The sequence below is a fragment of the Microtus pennsylvanicus genome, chromosome 11 (genome assembly GCF_037038515.1).
Source record: "Microtus pennsylvanicus isolate mMicPen1 chromosome 11, mMicPen1.hap1, whole genome shotgun sequence".
NCBI classification, from domain to species: Eukaryota; Metazoa; Chordata; class Mammalia; order Rodentia; family Cricetidae; genus Microtus; species Microtus pennsylvanicus.
The window spans coordinates 47950623-47970051 of NC_134589.1; the positions used below are offsets into that span (position 1 = coordinate 47950623).

The 19429-nt window shown below is 50.9% G+C and overlaps 1 protein-coding gene across 5 annotated transcripts; it reads right to left on the minus strand.

The window, feature by feature from the left end:
• Positions 1 to 927: 927 nt before the first annotated feature.
• On the minus strand, positions 928 to 13686 carry P2rx5 (purinergic receptor P2X 5). 5 transcript variants are annotated; one of them, XM_075991726.1, is made up of 14 exons: positions 13240 to 13321; positions 12110 to 12159; positions 9703 to 9853; positions 9127 to 9198; positions 8558 to 8633; positions 8373 to 8469; positions 8134 to 8214; positions 7791 to 7929; positions 7267 to 7400; positions 6902 to 6995; positions 6718 to 6783; positions 3741 to 3823; positions 2900 to 3067; positions 2417 to 2577 (listed from the first exon to the last, which is right to left on the minus strand). In XM_075991726.1, the coding sequence occupies exons 2-14, from the start codon at positions 12142 to 12144 to the stop codon at positions 2559 to 2561; spliced, it is 1215 nt and encodes a 404-aa protein (XP_075847841.1). In that variant the 5' UTR covers positions 12145 to 12159; positions 13240 to 13321; the 3' UTR covers positions 2417 to 2558. The 5 variants fall into 5 exon arrangements, with proteins under 5 accessions (XP_075847842.1, XP_075847837.1, XP_075847841.1 ...); XM_075991727.1 differs by lacking the exons at positions 2417 to 2577; positions 12110 to 12159 and adding an exon at positions 928 to 2326 and having other exon boundaries at positions 13240 to 13686; XM_075991722.1 differs by lacking the exon at positions 12110 to 12159 and having other exon boundaries at positions 928 to 2577; positions 13240 to 13684.
• Between the last annotated feature and the right edge of the window lie 5743 nt (positions 13687 to 19429).

The window sequence follows — 19429 nt, forward strand, 5'->3', positions numbered from 1 at the left end:
CGATCCAAGGGTCGACCTAGCTAAGTTTGCTAGCCCAGAAGGAACAGGTTAACAACAGATTTGTCAGGCAGTGGAGTGTAATGGAGACCAACAGATTAAAAGAACACTTCACAACGACCACGGCAGTGACAACCTTTCAGGTTGTTTTCCACATCAAAGCACCTGGGATTCCCTTCCTTCCCTGTCACATGACAGGTGGCTCCTAACCTTTCGGATTTAAACTGTCACTCCCTTGAGTACACTACTCAGGCTGCTCCAGGTTAAAACGTTCCCTATTTAGCTCTTGACAAGTGTGACCACGTTATGGTTAAGATTGAGCACCCACCAACGGGAAGCATGTGGGGGCAGTGGCTGTGTGTGTTGCTCACCAGTGTCAGGGTTTAGTCCGACTCCTGACAAGAACTGGACACATGAGCTCAGTACTTACTGACAAGAACTAGTAAAAGGCATTTTCATTCTGATAGAAAGTGAGTTGTCTGACTGTCCCCAGGCCATTTCAAAGCAGTAGGAAGAAGAGCCAGGCCAAGCTCACAGTCATGACCTTTGACCCTCTTGTTTGCTCCTGAACATAAAAATGACATGCTGGGTTTGCTTTAACAAGGAAGTCAGCTGCCTAAGTGGATCGCCCAGGCTTTCACCTTCGGGAAGCAGCATGGCTTGGTGACATCCCCAGACAGCCAAAGGTGCCAGAGCTGCTTCCCTTTGAAGAGGTCCTGCTCTGGGCACGGCTCCCTTCTGCCCCAGTAGCAACAACTCCCCTCACCCCATTTTTTTTCTTTTTACTTATTTTTGGTTTTTCCAGACAGCCTGTCTCCATAGCCCTGGCTGCCCTGGAACTCACTCTGTAGACCAGGCTGGCCTCAACTCAGATCTGCCTGCTCTGCCTCTCCAGTGCTAGGATTACAGGCATGCTCCACTACACCAGGCTAAAAACAATTTTTTAATTCATTTTACTTCATATATATAGGTATTTTGTTTGCATGTATGTCTGTGCACCAGGAGAATTACAGGAGATTGTGAGCCCTTATATGAGGGCTGGAAATTGAACCCAGGTTTTCTGAAAGAGCCATCCTTCAGCCCTCCACCCTTTTTAGGAGGGGACATCACTATCTATTGCCCACACTGAAATTCTGAGCTCAGGTGACCCACCATCATGTGCTGGGTCTGCAGGCCTACAGCACCTCACTCAGCTATCAGACCCCTGCTGATTACCGCCTGCATGGGCCCAGTGGAAGGATGTTTACTGTCCCTGGCTTATGGTGGAGATGCTTTCCAGAGATGCATTTTTGTCAGGCTCTCTGCAGAGTGGGTGCTGGTCCATGGACCGTACTTTGAGCTCCATAGAATGAAATGCAGTGGGGACGGAACAGGACACACGGATCAGGGACAACCTTTCAGAAAGTCCTCATTTATCTCTTTAGCACTTTGAGGCTGAGCTTCTGAGAGCAGGAAATCAATCGGGGACTTCCAGGAATGCCCCCAGCCCTCCCCCTCAAAAAACAAATAAACAAACAAAAAAAACAGCCAGAGCTAAACTGCACAGGCAAGTCCATCTCTCACCTGGGCAAGCTGATTTCCCAGAGCTACCCTAGTTACCCTAGGGTGGGGGCTAGAACAGCCAGTGGCTCGCCTGCCTTCCCTGCCGGAATCCCACCCAGGAGCCCCTGGAGTTTGTTCTTCCCTTAAGTTTTTCCCAGGTGCCTCCTCGGCCACCCTTAAATTTTACACTCGGGGGTGGAGCTAAATGTCCCCTGGATGTCATCCAACAGCTTTTCTGAGCAGCCATCATTCTCGATCATTCTCTGCCGAGACTTGTCGGGAGCCTTGGCTAGAGGCTGGAGGAAGGCCAGGCTGTCTGGGCTGGCTGAAGTCTCTGGAGAGAGTTCCATGTGAGCCCTGGGGCCTGGTCAGCATCTCGTTTAAGCCTCTCAAACAGGAATAAAGTACAGCATGCACCCGTAGATGTGTGCTGCCTGAATGAATAAATGACTGTCCCTCTGGTTCAGAGATGGGCATGTAAACATTCTACCACTGAAGCCCCTGGCCTGCCCTTTCCTGGGGGCCTGCCCCAGGGCCTCCTGTCTGCATCTGAGCCAACAGGAGGCTCCCCTCCACACAACCAAAATCCCTGGAGTTGAGAAGCCTGTTCCCAGAAGCCCATTCCTGAGCAGGCACCAAGATGCCTCTTCCCAGTTCAGAGCTGTGGTCTGTCCTGGCCCCATCATCTTTGAATATGTTCTCTGCCAAGAGTCCTGGCTACGTCTTCACTGTTTGCAAGAGCTGTGGCTGCTTCACATTCAGGATGGCTTTCTCCTGGAGGCCAGGCCTTGGAGGAGGGGTGAGCGCCAAAGGCAGAGAGAGGGCCGGCAGGAACTCTGCAGCAAGGCCTTTCTGAGGCAGCGTACACGGCAGGCGGTCACAGCCTCTCTCTCTGGCAGTGAGCAGGCAGACACAGACCAAGAGAAAGAACCGCTGTCCTCGCTGCAGCTCAGATGCTTGACGATGTTCACGCTGAGGGCTGGAAAGCACGGGATCTCCCACAGCAATAGGAGGCTGTGCTAGACAAGCAAGGTGGACCTGCAGGTAAGGGGCTTAGGTGGGTGAGCAGCTAGTGACAGCTCAGGGAGCTGCTAGACTTAGGGTCTCTCAGTCTGGTCTCCCTGCTGCAGCCCTCAGCTTCCACCTTTCTCTCCTTACCAGCTCCATCCCAGGGAATTTCTCACCCTGCCCTGACCTAGCTCCCAACAGAAGGAGAAGGCTACCCCAACCTTAGCAAGGCTGAAACTGGGGGCTGAGAGAAAGTCCATCCTATGCCCGGGAACACCCTCTGAAGCCAGCCAATCCCAAGTAGCCCCTCTACAGAAGCCAGTCCCCAGCCAGCTGTCCCACAGCCCCTCACCTGGCAGGCTCAAAGAACTCCTGGCAGTTGCTATTATGCTTTATGCTATTCTGGACCAGCTCTTGGGGATGCTCATCCTGCTGACCCCCTTCTGGTGGCTTGTCCTCTGGCAGTTCCTGCTCAATCTCATTGGCTTCGAGCTCCACACTGGCTTCCTCCTCCTTACCCCTGGGTAAGACATGGCCGCCACCTTAGAACACTGACAGAGAATTGCACCCCCAGCTGGGCCACTCTTTCCTCCAGCAGAGCAGCCTGTGGCCAGGTGGACCCGTACCAGCTGGGTTCGTTCAGGCTGCATCTGAGCAACCCAAACAAATCACACAGGTCCGCACAGCACCCACAGTCCAGGTTGCTGGGGCTGAGGAAGCACATGCTGCCTGACCCAATTCCTCATTCTGGTCTCAGTTCTTCAAAAATGCCTTCTCCAAGGGCAAGGCCAGGACCCCTTTCCCTTCCTGTCATCCCAGACCCAGCACCCTCCCATGCTGTGTTCTGTGTTCCAACACTAAGTGCACATACACACATGCACACATATCTTCCTCTGTCTGTCCTGGACCAAGTCCTTTTGTAGAAGCCAGTGTTCCCATCTCACAGATGGGGAAACCGAGGCTCAAGGAGTCATGGAGCTTGTTTAAAATCACCCAGTAAGATAGATCCTGTAAATTTATCTTCTGCCATGAGACCTGCAGACATCTTCCCCAGGTCTTATGAATCAAGTCCGGTCTTATGAAGCTGGTACACATACCATGGCACCTATACACCCCAACCCAGGACCAGCCAGATGAGGCTCCAGGCAGGGGCTGGGGTGCTCCTTGGAACTGGGGGATAAAGGTTAGCTTACTTCACTTTCTCAAACTTCTTGTCTCGGTAAAACTCGCTCTTTCTGATGAGGTAGATAAGCACCAGGTCGCAGAAGAAAGCCCCCTGCAAAAGAGTTCCAAGCTTTGACTCAGAATCCTAGCTTCATAATCCTGGAGCCTGCAACAACTCAGCAGCAGGGTACCACCTGAACATAAAGAAACATCCCAGGCCGGCAGTGGTGGCGCGCGCCTTTAATCCCAGCACTTAGGAGGCAGAGACAGGCAGATCTTTGTGAGTTCGAGGCCAGCCTGGTCTACAAAAGCTAGTTCCAAAACAGACTCCAAAGCTACAGAGAAACCCTGTCTTGAAAAAAACAAAAAAGAAAAGAACCATCCCAGAAAGGGGTGATGTTCAGGGGCACAAAGCCGCTCCATGGTAGACACAGGTGAGATCTGGGAGTGCCTCCTGATTCCATGGCCCAAGCGCACCTTACTGCCCTGACCAGATCTAACTTCAACACATATCTGCTAAGAATCTATCACCGGCCAGATTTGCACTGGGGTGCCAGGAAGATATGGACCACAGAGACCTAGGGACTCCCTGTGCTGCAGGAGACAAGCGGATTATGATATAGAGTCATCAGTCCTATAATGGGAACAGGATTGGGAGCAGGTGAAAAAGCAGCGTTCACTCAGCCTGGGTCGCTGAACTAGAGGCCTGGAATTGCATTGCAAAGGGAGAAGCAGGCTTGTCATCACCAGGAAATGCTCAGGGCCTGTGGGGGAAGAGCAAAAGGTGCTTCCGGTGGGGGTGAGAACCAGCGTATCTGAGAATGCTTTGGAGACGTTGGTCCTGGTCCTTTGCGGGGCGGCATGAGAGTGGCAGTTGTGCTCATTTGAAAAGAGCCCTGATAGCCGGTGTAAGATGGACCAGCAGGGCCGGGCGGTGGTGGCGCACGCCTCTAATCCCAGCACTTGGGAGCAGAGGCAGGCGGATCTCTGTTGAGTTTGAGACCAGCCTGGTCTACAAGAGCTAGTTCCAGGACAGGCTTCAAAACCACAGAGAAACCCTGTCTCGAAAAACCAAAAAAAAAAAAAAAAAACCAAGATGGACCGGCAGGCATCTTAGCCTTGATAACAGGGACATTACAGCTGTGGTCAGTAAAAGACAGGAATAAGCCGGGCGGTGGTGGCTCACGCCTTTAATCCCAGCACTCGGGAGGCAGAGGCAGGCGTATCTCTGTGAGTTCGAGACCAGCCTGGTCTACAGAGCTAGTTCCAGGACAGGCTCCAAAGCCACAGAGAAACCCTGTCTCGAAAAAAAAAAAAGACAGGAATAAGCAGACCCAGTTGTGATGGACTAATCACCCCGGAACACAGATCAGAGCACGTTGTATGTAATGCCACTCTGCTCCAGCAGAGGGCGACTCTACCTATGGAGCAGGGATAGAGGTGTTCCTGAAGGCAGAGGAGGCCCTGAGTAGAGCGTGCCCGTCTTCCTGTCTTCCCTAGACTCCAGAAATGTCATTTATCAATTCTTCGTTCCTACTTCTTCCCTCACCCTTCACCACCACCTTCCATAATACTGTGGGATAACTTTTCTGTACGCTGTGTGTTTGTGTTGCTCTCGTTGGTAGATAACAAAAGCTGAGTTGGCCTATAGCCAGGCAGAATACAGCTAGGGAGGAAAGCCAAACAGAGATAAAGAGCAGAGAAGGACAGAGTCGAAGGGACACCAGCAGCTGCCCAAGAGCAAGATGCCAGCAGATCAGCAGCACCACGGACATGTGGCAATACAAATAGAAATGGGTTAATTTAAATGTAGAAGCTAGTTAGGAATAAGCCTGAACTATAGGCCAAACATTCTGTAATTAATATTAAGCCTCTGAGTGATTGCTTAGAAGTGGCTGTGGGTCAGGGTGGGACAGAGAACCCTCCATTGACACAGTGCACCCTTGCCTTCACTTCACAGCTGTGTCCCCAGACTTCAGAATTTACCTACATTGGACGAGCGCTACACCTGCACACAGTGAGGCATCCCTAAGCAAGACTGCTTGAATCCGAAACACTCCACTTGGGGACCACTGTTTCGTTTTGTTTTGTTTTTCAAGACCGTGTTTCTCTGTGTCGCCCTGGCTATCCTAGAACTCACTCAGCAGACCAGACTGGCCTCAAACTAAGAGATCCCCTTGCCTCTGCCTCCTGAGTGCTGGGATTAGAGGTGTGCGCCACCACTGCCCATTGTTAGGGATCACTCTTAGTCCCTTGTAAAGACAGACTTCCCAGTCTCAATGCAAAGTCTATCCCGGGTCCTGACAGAATCTTCTGGTAGGTGCTTCGGCTGCCTAGGCCGGGGAGAGAGGCAGCCTCTGGCAGTCTTGGCAGGGAACTGGCTGTGTTGGCATGAGCTCCCAACCAGGACTGCTACAACTCCCACGTTTAACCTCTTCCCCGAAGTGCCAAGGGTATGACGGGCATCTGCAGGAAGCCCTTCCCTGAACTCTAGCCACTTCCTACTATGGGTGGCTAAACGCCCACCCCAAAGGATTACAAGACTATCTACCCTGCCTCTCATCCTCTCAAATGCAGGTTCTCAAACAGAGACCATTTTTGAGCAACACAGCTGTGGGAAGGTCCCACTAGTGAATGAAGATTAGGGATTCACTTAAACAAATTGCACAGGACACCCCCAAAGCAAAGAAGCCCCTGCCCCCGAATGTCAACACTGCTCAAATTGGCATAGCCTAATCGGTTTCCCATTACCAGTACTGGAGATGGAGATTTTTAGACCCAGAATCCCAAAGCTTCCAGCCTGCACTGGACTGGAGGGCAATCGACCTGTGGCACACTCCACTCAAGCTCACAGTCAGAGCTACAGGCAGTCAGTGTCCCCTGGGGGAGCTGGCAGCATGTGAAATCACCCTTGTCCCTGTAACCTCACAAGCCTCCTGTGTGCTGGCCTCAGCATGCTCTACCTCCCTTTCCCCAGGAAGCCAGCAAGGCAGGGGAGGTACTCACAGCACCCATGAGTGCCAGCCCAGAACCTATGTTGATGACGGTAGGGATGATGCTGAATTTTCCCGCCTGTGGAACAGAAACAGCCAGGTGAGCACGGCAGGGTGAACGGCTGGATCCCAGGGCCACTCCAACCTCCCTGGCCCAGCAGCCACCAGGCACTGGAATGGGAAGCAGATCTGCGTACCTTACCGTTGACGATCACGTCAAAGCGGATGCCATAGGCTTTCATCAGGTCACGGAACTCTACCCCGTTAGGGTCACGGTAATACCTGGCGAACCTGGGGAGACAGGGCCCAGGGGACGCTCATCTGCCTGTACCTTTTCTCCATTGCAGAACAAAGTGTCTGCTTTGAGGAATTCTCTGCATTCCAGGGTCCTAGAGCAACTCTAGGAAGGTGCCCAGACCTGCTCACTGAGGCATACACAAAAGACAAGGCTTTCCCAGTATGTTCAGTGCCAACAAGGACCGCAAGAACACTGGTGAACTTGACCCAGCAGAGGATACAGAAGAGAGTCAAGGTCACCAGGTAGCACAAAAACAGCAGTTACCTGAAGTTGTACCCAGAGGAGATGGATTTGGTGTGCTTGTTGTCCAGACGGTTGAAATAATAGCGTGGGTCGCATTTAGAGGCAGCTTTATCTAGGTCACAGTCCCATTCGATGTGGATTCCTATCACACCACCCTTGATACAAGAAACAGGGTGAATGCTAGAGTTGTCTGTGGGTGGACAGAAGTCACAGGGCAGCCCTTTATGAGAGTCAGACAAGTGGGCCGGAGGTTAGGTAGCTGGACTGGCCTGACCACACTTTAAACACAAATCAACATGCATCCGTGGGGATCCTTTCAACTCTTTCTGCTGATATTCTAGAGTCAGAGAACCCAGCAGGTGCCAGGTCAGCCCCACCCACCCACCCATCCCCACTGAGTGCCTGATAAAGCCAGGCCATTTGTCACAAACAGTTCTGGAAATAGTGAGCTCCTGAGGACAAGTGACCTAATGTCCCTCCACCCTCACCTTCTCTCTGCAGAGCCCAGATTCCCAGGGAGAGCCCTCTGACCACACACCACACACCTTCAGGGCTATATCCTGGAAGTCGGCCCCTGCCCAGCGGACAATGGACCCCAGTCGGAAGATGGGACAGTAGAGGTTCTTGGAGCTGAAGTGACAGGTTTTCAGGAAGTCTTTGTTGTTTGTTTCTAGCACATTGGCTCTAAGAGGAAGCCGTGACAGGAGGGTGACATGTTCTGCTGCTGGGCCTGACCCAGGAGGCAACGGGCCCTTTGCCAGACATGATCTCTTCCCCGGCATTTATCTTATTCCCCTCAAGAACAGAGACCACCCCCAAGCAGAGAAAAGGACACCCCAGGGAGGGCCCTCAGCCCACCTCCCCACCCAATAACCAAGTCCCACCTACTTGGAGAAGTTGAACTTGGGGAAGCGAATGAAGTTCTTTATGAAAATGGTGAAGCCTTCAGCATCCTTCAGGAGGGGATCCCTGAAAACCAGGCCAGGGTAGCCTGAGCGGGAGACCTGCCCCTGCCCTCTATGACTCCCCTAGACCTATGGAGTAGGTAGGCCTCTGGCCTCGGGTGGGACCCACTGTGTAAGACTGCGTAGGCAACTCCTCTGGGACCACAGGCCATGGCCACTCACGTTGGCATGGACATTGTCTCCACTGGGCACCAAGCGAAGATCTCACAAGTACCCTGGGTAGAGTTCCCCACCCGTAGACAGCGACCAGTTTTCAGCCCTGCAGGGGAGGGACAGGGGCAATGACATGGACCTTCCTGTTCAGGTTTCTTTGCCCTGCTCCAGCCCCAGCCACTCCAGGCCCTCACCATGTCCAGCAACAACAGGTTCCCCAGCATGGCAGTCAGTGTCCTCAGAACACTCGCCGTCAGGAATGCCTTCACGCTGCAAGGAAAGACAAGGATCTGTGAGGAGCCTAGGACTGGGTCCCATCAGAGATAGAAGAGGGCTCCTTCCCCGGCCTGAGACCCTTTGAAAATCTGTTTCTCGGGCTGACACAGTGGCTCCGTGGGTAAAAACATCTACCATGAAAGCCTGGCAGCCTGTTTAGTGCCTGGAAACCATGGGGAAAGGAGATAGCCAGCTCTGACCTCCACGCACGTGCCGTGGCATGCGCACACACACATTCACACATTCACACATGCACACATACACACACATGCACACATGCACATGCAAGCAGGCACTAATCATGAAAAAAAATGTAAATCTTTAAAAAATTAAGAAAACCCACCTCTTCCTCCCAAACCACATGGTATCATTCAGTATTTATACAGCTTCTTGCCACTCTTGGAGCAAACCAAGCCCCTGTTTCAGGAGGATTGTCACCACAGCTGGGGGCTTTCCAACCCTCCCCAACACACATGCCAAATCAAACCTCAGCACAGATGCCCTGCCGCTGGTTAGGAGTCACGATCAGGTTGGTGACCACGAAGAAAACGTTCTCCCCCTGAGGAGCCAGACAGAGTTTTGAGGAATTTCCTCCTGGCCTTTCGGGGAAGAGTCGTGGGTCTCTGCATGGGGTTGGGAACAATGGGGACCACAAAACTGGTGGTCACTGTCCATCTGTCTGGTGTTCCCACGCTTTCCAAGTGGCTATCTTTTCTTGGGTAACTTGCAGCTTCTCAAACCCCAAGCACATTCACCCTATAATTCTGTCCCGACCTCAGCCTGGTTCTATCTACACAGGGCAGCTATGAACAAGTTGGGGAGCTATTCTTGGGACACTGTGCCAGGTCATTCTGGGTCCCATGTGGTCCCATCAGACACATAGATCACTGAGAACAAGAGAAGCCAGGACTGCCTGGGGCAGAAAAGGAAGCAGGGACCGCGTGGGGAAATGGACCTAGACAGGGTTTCTCCTGAGCAGGAGAGACAATTGATGGAGTTGCCTGGGTACTTCCTATGTGACCCGCCCCACCTCACTAGCCCAGGACCCAGGTAGAGATCTGACCTGAGACGGAATGACAAAGTCGGCTACATCCCAGAGCCGTTCTCCGAGCATAGTGGTATTGGTATAGGCCACACCCTTGACTTTGGTGACCACAGCACTCTGCAGGGAAGTGTCAATATCCTGGTAACTCTTCTTTATCAGAAACACCCATCTGTAGACATATGACAGGTAGGCTTCAGTCACAGGGCTGCGCAGGCCCAGGCTGGAATGAGAACCATAGTAAGTCCTAGGCTGGTGGGAGTGAGAGCGAGCTCAGGGGTCACCTGTCCCACGAGCATGCGTTACTGTACTCAAGATGCTAAAGTAGGAAGATAGACAGTTGAAGGGCATTCTGGCCTACAGGATCAGACACTCTCTTTTAAATAAAATCCGAGGTTGGAGACTTGGTTTAGCGGTTAAAGCACTTGCTGCTCTTGCAGACGATCACTTTCCCATTCCAGGCACCCACTCGGTGGCTCACAACCATCTGTAACTACAGTCCCGGTGCCGACCTCCTCAAGGACAGGGGCCAGGCACACATAAGCTGTACAGACATACATGCAAGCAAAACATTTATACACATAAAATAATAAAATTAGTAACTCTAAAAAAGAAGACATTGCCAAGTGTGGAGACACACACCTTTAATTCCAGCACTTGGGAGGCAGAGGCAGGCAGATGTCTGAGTTCCAGGCCAGCCTGGTCTACAGAGTGAGTTTCAGGACAGCCAGGGCTACACAGAGAAACTGTCTCAAAAAAAAAAACAAAAACAAAAACAAAAAACACACGAAACAAAATGCCAAAGGTGGAGGGAAGAAATAAAGAAACCCAAGGGGGATATATACTAGTCCAGGGTTTTCCTAGCATGTATAAGGCCTTGGGTTTGCACCAAAAACAAGCAAATTAGAAATAGTGAGACAGGCGGTGGTGGCACACCCGTTTAATCCCAGCACTCGGGAGACAGAGGCAGGTGGATCTCTGTGAGCTCAGGGTCATCCTGGTCTACAAGAGCTAGTTCCAGAACAGTTAGGACTGTTACACAGAAAAACACGTTAAAAGAAACCAGATAAATAAGTAAATAAATAAGCAAATGAAATCTCATATTGTTTTTATACTAAAAACGTAAGTGGGCCAGCAAGATGGATCAGGAGATAAAGACAGACGTTCTGAGCTTGATCCCCACACACCTGGTGGAAGGAGAGAACAGACTCCCATATGTGTGCCATGCCACATGCTGTCCACACACAAAAACAAATAAATAAAGTAATAAAAATAGTAAAAGGCTGAAGAGATTGCCCAGGAGTTAAGAGCACCTACTGCTCTTGCAGAGGACCTGCGTTCAGTTCCCAGCACCCACATGACCACCTGCAACTAACTCAAGTCCCTGGGGATCTGACGCCCTCTGACCTCCATGAGCACATGCACACAATGCACATAAGCTTATGATAAAAATGCAAAACATAACCAACAAAACCAAATCAAAACAAAAAAATGTGGTCTCTTCAAATTAAAAACATTTACACATCAAAGGACACTACCAGGGAAGAAAGTATAATTCAGGCTGGCATCTGCTCACAGCGATCTTACCTCAGCCCCTTGAGTGTTATAGGCGTGTGCCCATCATCACATCTGTCTAAAGAGATAAATATGCCTGGATTGTATGTGTGTGCTTGTGTGTGCTCCTGAGTCCTTGGAAGCCAGAAGAGGGAGTCAGACCCTCTGGAGCTGGAGTTCCCTGGGCTGTAAACCAATCAGCCAGGAAGAGAACTTCTTTTTTACATTTTTTTTTTTTTTTTTGGTTTTTCGAGACAAGGTTTCTCTGTGGTTTTGGAGCCTGTCCTGGAACTAGCTCTTGTAGATCAGGCTGGTCTCGAACTCACAGAGATCCGCCTGCCTCTGCCTCCCGAGTGCTGGGATTAAAGGTGTGCGCCACCACTGCCCCGCGAGAACTTCTAAAAGAACAGCAAACACTCTTAACCACCCAGACGCTGCTGCAGTCCCTAAAAAGATAAACTTTAGAAATGAGATGGCCCTTGTCAAATGCTAAGCAGTGTTCCTGAACAGAGCCAAAGCCCCACGCACAGAGCTCTCCAACTTATTCTTGTAGCTCGATATCATCCAGCTTAACCCGTCTTGGTGAAGCTGCGGAAACCGATCAAAAGAGGAAGATGCCAGCCCCTTGACTCATGCAGTGAGCGGCATGGCATGCTGGCTCTCTCCAGGGAGCCAGGGAAGTGTCAACCAACCTGTCCACTTCCTCATTTCTGGGGCAGAGCTAGGGAAGCCTTGAGCCTAAGCTATTGCATTTTCAGGAAACTCTGAGAAAGCTGTGATTCTTGAGCAGCCTTCCATTTCAGCAGAGAAATGCCAGGCCAGTCCAACTCAAAAGAGTAAGCAAATATTCAGCATTCGTTCATTCCTTTCATACCTATGCCCAAGTGAAGTGACACCAGTCCCTCCCATCAAGGCATCCTCAGACTGCAGGGAGAGAGAAACAGACTCCGAGTAAATGACCATCCAGATTGGCCATGGGAATGCCAGGGAGGGACGGAGGAGTCATTGGAGCACTCAGATCTGAACAAGGAGTGGAGCCACCGAGTAGGGAAGGAAAAACAGTGGCAGCTGAGCAGAGGCAGTATAAAGGCCCTGAGATAGGACAGTGCCAAGTGCCTTGGTGCTAAAATCTCAGAAAATGCTAAGAACGCAACTATTATCCACGCCTTTAATCTCAGCACTTGGGAGGAAGAGGCAGGTGGATCTCTGAGTTTGAAGCCAGTCTGCTCTACAGAGTAGTTCCGGGACAGCCAGGGCTACACAGAGAAATCCTATCTCAAAAAACCAAACTAAAAAGAAAAGGGGGGGGGGATAACCATTAGAAGGCAAGCGAGGCTAGGTCAGGACTGTCCTCCCAGAAGCAATAACTGTACACGGTTTAATGAGGAAAAGAGAGTGAATCGCCACTGTTCTCCGTGGCTGCCTCTCTTCACCTGTGACCTCCTCGCTCCCTAGGAGCAAGGAAGACCAAGGTCTAGCTGTTAAACCTCCAACAAGCTGCCCCTGGGCTGGTGGGCCCACATCCTGCTAGGTGAGATGGCAACAAGGGGACAGTAGAGCTGCTGGACATTGGAGAGGCTGCCCGTGTTTCCCGTGAGCTAACCCTGAGTTCCAGAACATGCCAATCTGATGAGCTGGCCCAACCAAGAGTAAGTCAGTGATGCTCCGTGCTTATAAATAACCTGCTGGGTGCCTGGCCCAGCTGTCAGGCCAGAACCCAGGGAGGCCTCTGGGGGGCAGCTGAGCCCAGAGTCCTGGCATCCCTGCCTGTTGGCCATGGCTGTAACACTGGGCACTCAGTCCTGGGAGAAGGGGCTCCCTACAAGTAGCTTCAAACCAAGGTACCCAGTTGCCCCTCCCACGTTTCACAAGGCGTAGAGTGTCCACTTTTCACCTTCCCACCCTACATCCAAGTGCCCATGAAGGCCGACTCCCCAAGCCCCTGTGTGTCTACACCTTCCCCTCCCCATTCCCCTGGCTTGAAAGAAGTGCCCGAGAACTCACATGAGCAAGTACAACAGGATGGTGAGCTGCAGCAGCCGGTAGAGCAGCCCCACCTTCTTGCTCTTGGCGACCACGAACTTTGCGGTCTTATAGTCGAACAGCGACTGGGCGAACCCCTTCCAGGCCGCCTGGCCCATACCTCCGGCTCACTCCGGCCGCCTCTGCCTCCTGCCGCCCGGAGGCCAACCGAGTACTCTTGCGTGCGCTGCCGCAGTCCCGGACGCGCTGCTCCAAAGGGCGTGAGCCGGAGGGCGGGCGCGCAGACCCGGACGCGAGCACCGGGACGCCGGGAGGACCCCGCCGCCGCGGGGAGTCGGACTGCAGCGAGCGCCCAGCCTGGGATGCGGCCACCTCCGCTGACACGGTGACACCACCGAGCTGTGCCTCCGGCTACTGGCCCGCAAGGACGCGCGCACCGAGTGCGGAGGCGAGGAAAGAGGGAAGGTGCTTTCCAAGGCGTCTCTCCCGCCCCTACCTCCTCCCACGGGACTCGCTCCAGGGAAACCGGGTGGGGAAACAGAGGCAGGATCCGGGAAGGACCCAGAGCACAGGAAGTGTAGGAAGATGGGTAGAGACAGTCACTAGTAATGACTAGTTTCCAGATTGCCCTGGCCTCGCTGTTCACGGTGTCAGACAGGCTTGTAGGTCCCTAGCCGCCTGTGTCTGCTGTAATCCAGGGGGTGTTTTGCCCACTTCTGCGACTGCGGGCTTAAACCCTACAAGTTTCTGGGGTCGAGGGCCAGCGGTCCCAGTCAGGTATGGAAAAAGCCAGGGCACTAAGGTTTGGGGCCCTAAAATATGCTTAGAGTTCCCAAAGAAAAAACTGGTCTCAACGCCATCCTCTGATGCTGAACCAAACAGGGAGGGAGAAGAGGTCCCTGGAACTGAGCCTTGGAGCTGGTGTAGACTGGGGTAAACTGTCTGTGGCAAAAGGGCTGGGCGACTAGAGGCTTCCTGCGCTATGGGTCTGCATGCAGTGAGGGGCTGTGTGGTGAGAGATTGCCGGGCTGTGTGTGTACTGTGGAACTGTGCATGGTGAAGGGCTTTGGTGGGGGGGCTGTGTGGTGGTGGGCGCTGTCTGTACTGAGGGCTGGGTGTGGTGGGGGCCTACGGGCCAGAGCTGAGGGGCGAGGGGATGTGCACACTATTTTTTTTTTTTTTTTTGGCTCCTGTGTCTGAGCATTCCACCCCTGTTCCTCTCCTGGTCCTGGGCTGACTCTCTTGCCCAGTGGGAAGCTCGCTCTCTGAAACTAGGGACTCTAGAGATTGAAGGCAGGTTGAAACCCACCGGTGTGATCTCTAATAATGAAAGTCTCAGGGAAAGCCAGGTGGTGGTGCACATCTTTAATCCCAGTGCTTAGGAGGCAGAGGCCAGTCTGGTCTACAGGGAGAGTTCCAGGACAACCAGGGCTATACAGAGAAACCCTGTCTCTAAAGAAAAAAACAATCACCATCTCGGGGGAAAGTCTATAGTTTTGCAACTGGGAGGAGAGGAAGGGGGGCAAACTGTGGTTGGGATGTAATATATGAGAGAATAAATTAAAATTAAAAAGGACATATTCCTGGGCTTTGCCCTTGAATGTCCCATTCATTCTAGGAAAGGGCATAGAGATCTGCATGTTGTTCTTAAAGTGTCATTTGGAAACCATGCCTTGTTATAACTTCAAGCTCAACCCAGCCAGTTCCTCAAAAAGGCTTATTTTTATATGCCCAAATTAACCCCCACCTTGTCCCATGACCCCAATTTACTCCTGGAGAGCACTTTTTTTTTTTTTGGCTTTTCGAGACAGGGTTTCTCAGTGGTTTTGGAGCCTGTCCTGGAACTAGCTCTGTAGACCAGGCTGGTCTCGAACTCACAGAGATCCGCCTGCCTCTGCCTCCCAACTGCTGGAATTAAAGGCGTGCACCACTATTCCAGGCTATCTGCAGAACACTTTCTATACCTGAGATCTCACTAATTATGTGTCCTGTGTCCCCTGACAAGACACACATGCTTCCTCCCAGTGCTGCTTCTATTCTGGCTCAAACCTTTACCGGCACCTATTGTGAATGTCATGACAGGAAGACATGCTAAAGAGATGCTTGTGCCCGCCCTCAGACTGTCTAAGGATTGAAACAGGTTCCCAGGGGCCTTGTGCTGGGAGGAAGGGAAGGCTGAAGCCTGGTGCCTGCTAGAGGCCTCTTTCAGGATGGGATTTCACACAGTTCTCATAGCTTCTCGGGTTGCCTTGCAGAAGAGACAGCTAAGAATGGTGGAGGGCAGGACCACATCTTGAGCAGGATGGCTTCCTTATGCACACTCCTGCCTCCTCTAAAGGCTGGGAGAAGGCTGTGGAGGGAGGCTGGGAGTTTGCTGGATCTGTTTGTTCCTCATCGAATACACCACCCCTCTGCTTTTCACTATAACTTGTCTCATAGGCTTGTTGATGACAGGTGGTAAAAGCTAGCTCCTTCAGGCCATTGGGGCCAAGTCTCTAACCCTGACAACTCCAGTCATCTTCTATTTGCTGCTGGAGAGGCCAGAATGTCAGGTACCTGCCCTCTGACCTGTCAGAGTGGCCACTCTGGCTTTAGAGACAGAAGCCTTGCTCTACTGTGCCTTCCTACACACACACTGCATCGCTGAAAGCGGGCTGCAACTTCCGACAGAACTATCCAGAAGCTCGAGAGACCTTGAAAGGTATTTAAAGAGGAAAGGGTTACCTCCTTCTTATACCCAGTGGTTAGTCATGACATCAGTTTATTGCGTCTTTCAAAAAAAAAAAGTGTGCACAGGTATATACAATCAATCAATCAATAATACAATTTAATTTGAAAAGAAAGGACAAATTCCAGGATGTATTTCAGAAGTCAGGGTAAGCATGCTTTCTTGAGGGTAATGTTTCAAGTGTATGCCTGTATCTGACATTACATAATTTTTCCTGGGGTTTAGTTAAAATAATGTAGGGTAAATATATTTAAGTTGTGTCCCAGAATATCTGGACTCCATCTCTACATTCTGAAGCCAACTCACTGGGCCACAAGCTCAGACTTGACACCCTCTGTGCCCAAAGGGGAGAGGAGCGCTCTAGTTGTGACACTGGTACTAAAAACCTGAGCACACCTTTAATCCCAGCACTCGGGAGGCAGAGAGACACAGGATCTCTGTGAGTTCAAGGCCAGCCTGGTCTACAGAGCAAGTGCCTTGACAGGCTACAAAACTACAGAGAAAAAAACAAAACAAAACAAAAACAAACAAACAAAAAATCCAAGCACTGGCTGTTCTTCCAGAGGTCCTGAGTTCAATTCCCAGAAACCACATGATAGCTCGCAACCATCTATAATGAGATCTGGTGCCCTCTTCTGGCATGCAGGCAGACAGAACACTGTATCCATAATAAGTATATAATCTTTAAAAAGAAAGAAGTCTAAGGAAATTACCACAATTATTGCCTGCTCTTCTCTCCTCTTCCTCTTTTTCTCTTTTTGGTGGCAGTTTTTTTGTTTGTTTGTTTGTTTGTTTGTTTTTGTTTTTCGAGACAGGGTTTCTCTGTGGTTTTGGAGCCTGTCCTGGAACTAGCTCTTGTGGTAGTTTTTATAATGCTGGAGCTCCCACCTGAGGCCTTGCACTGAAAGCTCCACCCCTAGCCCTCGCCTGTCTTGAGAAGCCATTTTCTTTGATTTAACTAGCCCCATGTCAAGAATCTTAGAGTTCCACAATGCCCTGGTAAAATAATCCTTATCCCTACTGGCATAGTGAATCCTTCAGAGTGTTGAGTACCTGCAGAGCCCTGGTAGATGCCTTCCCTGCCTAGCTGAGTCCGCACAACCTCTCCTACCATCATTTTCCTGACTGCCCCTCAGAGCTTAGATGTACCCATGACCATACTGTTCGTGAGCCACAGCTCCTAGGAACAGGAGTACTACCAAGTGCCTCTAAATGTCACTCCTGGAGTCGGGTCTTCAAAGCTTCCTCCCTGACTTCTCACCTCTCAGCCTCTCCTCCCCCAAGTGCCCACCATGCCTCTTTACAATGAATATGGTCTCCAGAAGTAAAGGAGGAGCAGCCAGAGCACCACTCTGTTTCACAAGCCTGCATCTGGTTGGCTGAGCTCAGACATACACTCTGTGGTGAGGGGAGTTAGAACACAGATTCGACAGGCCTTTTTGTTTTCCTAACATCTCCCTTCTCCTAAGACCTGGCACCCTCTAAGTCTATTTTCTCCCATGGCTTGGACAGGCTCCTGGTATCTTGCTCAGCTGTGAGTCCTGGGATAGTTTTCCTGTAGAAAACATAGTGACACCACTGGAGAGACAGCTCAGTACTTGTTGTGGCCAGGCAGAGGTGGCCCACGCCTTTAATCCCAACTAGGGAGGCAGGCAGGTGGATCTCTGTGAGTTCAAGGCTAACCTGGTCTACAGAGAGAGTTCCAGGACAGGCTTCAAAGCCTACAGAGAAACCCTGTCTCGAAGAGAGAGAGAGAGAACTTGTTGCTCTTACAGAGGACCCAGTTTTGGTTCCCAGGACACCACCAAAAGGTGGCTCACAACCATCCATAACTCCAGTTCCAAAATATCCCATGTTCTCTTCTGACTTCTGCAGGCACTGGGCATGCACACACATACATGCAGGCAAAACACTCATACATATGAAACAAATCTTTTTTAAAATTGTTAGAAAAAAAAGTAAGAAAGAAAAGCTCCCTTTCTCCAGGGTCCAACAGAAAAACACCAGCAGCAGGTGAGTGACTTCAGGGGAGCAGCCAGTGACAGCACTGCTTCCCTCAGTGACTTGGAAGGATCACTTGATCACACCCCCAACAATTCCAAGATGCAAGGTCTCCTCGTACCTTCAGCATTAGGGAGAGTGAATTAAAGCCTCCCCCTGGTCTAAGAGACTCAAGCTCAAAAACCATTCTTCATAAAATGGAAGGGAACCGGAAATAAGGCACGAATCTCACGTGGCGTGGATCTTGGAGAGTTCAGCTGCTGTTTCCACATGTCGAGCTCTACTTTCCAGTCCCCAGGGAGAGGGGAGGCCAGGAGGTAGGGGATTTGAAGGCAACCTTTGGTAGAGGTCTCTGCAAGATTATGTAACTCTCCTTCAGAGTTCCAAGATCCTGGAAGGCCCAGGGCCAAGTGTGAGAAAGCTTGTATGGCAAGAAAGGGTTCACCAAGGGCAATCTGTTCTCTAATTTCCCTTTGCTCTAAGAGGTCCTACTATGACCAGCATATTTCATAACAGATATTCTGATCCATGGAAGAACTTGTAATTGTGGAATTGTGGGGCTGTTTCTTAAATTATTCTCTCTCTCTCTCTCTCTCTCTCTCTCTCTCTCTCTCGCGCGCGCGCACGCGCGCGCGCGCGCGGGGTGTGTGTGTGTGTGTGTGTGTGTGTGTGTGTGTGTGTGCGTACGTACATGTACTATGACACATATGTAGAGGTTAGAGGAATCTGTTCTCTTTTTCCACCTTGTGGGTTCTGTGGATTGATCTCAGGTGGTCAAGCCTGGCAGCAAGCACCCTTGTCGAGGACAAGAGGTCCTTGTGCACACAGAGAAGACCTGGAGAAGCCAGGGAAAGTTAAATGTGTAGACTTATTTTTGACAAAGGAAGATGAACTTCAAAGGAAGTTTTTTACCAGTCTTCAATGAACACTCGAAAAGGCTGTAGTTTAGTTTACAACCTGGTGATCCTTTGTTATCCTTGGAGCCGGAATTTATCCCCCAGAATTTATGTTCTGTTTATCCCAGACCCTTTCCCCCTAAACCTTGAACATTGCTTCTAAATCCATAAAAGCCATCCTTATGAGTGATGTCACTTGTCCTTTACAACAGCCTAGGTGACTTCTGTGTTATCTTAGGGCCAGGCCAATCCTGACTCCCAGTGTTTACCTCAGTACTTCTCCCTAGACCCTAAATCTTGAGCACTGTTTCTGAGTCAACAGTACCCATCTTCATGAAAGAAACCAGATGTACTTTGTAAAGAATTTCAGTGTAACCAGGGGTGGTGTGACCTTTAATCTCAGCTCCCATGATGCAGAAGCAGGTGGATCTCTGACTTCCAGGACAGCCTGGTCAACAGAGTGAGTTCCAGGACAGCCAGAGCTATATATAGTAACCCTGTCTCTGGAGAAAAAAAAACAAACAAACAAACCAAAAAAACAATGTAAGCATGTCTTAAGCTTTGTCATACTCACTGGACTGAGTTA

What these genes read in the sequence shown, in the direction of transcription:
- P2rx5 (XM_075991727.1), bottom strand. Translation starts at nt 13,376, where the DNA reads ATGGGCCAGGCGGCCTGGAAGGGGTTCGCCCAGTCGCTGTTCGACTAT. An exon ending in GAGACAATGTCCATGCCAAC is followed by an intron (nt 8,215 to 8,372) that starts GTGAGTGGCCAT and finishes CCTGGTTTTCAG; the next exon opens with GGATCCCCTCCTGAAGGATG. An exon ending in TCCTCTGGGTACAACTTCAG is followed by an intron (nt 6,996 to 7,266) that starts GTAACTGCTGTT and finishes CTGTCTCCCCAG; the next exon opens with GTTCGCCAGGTATTACCGTG.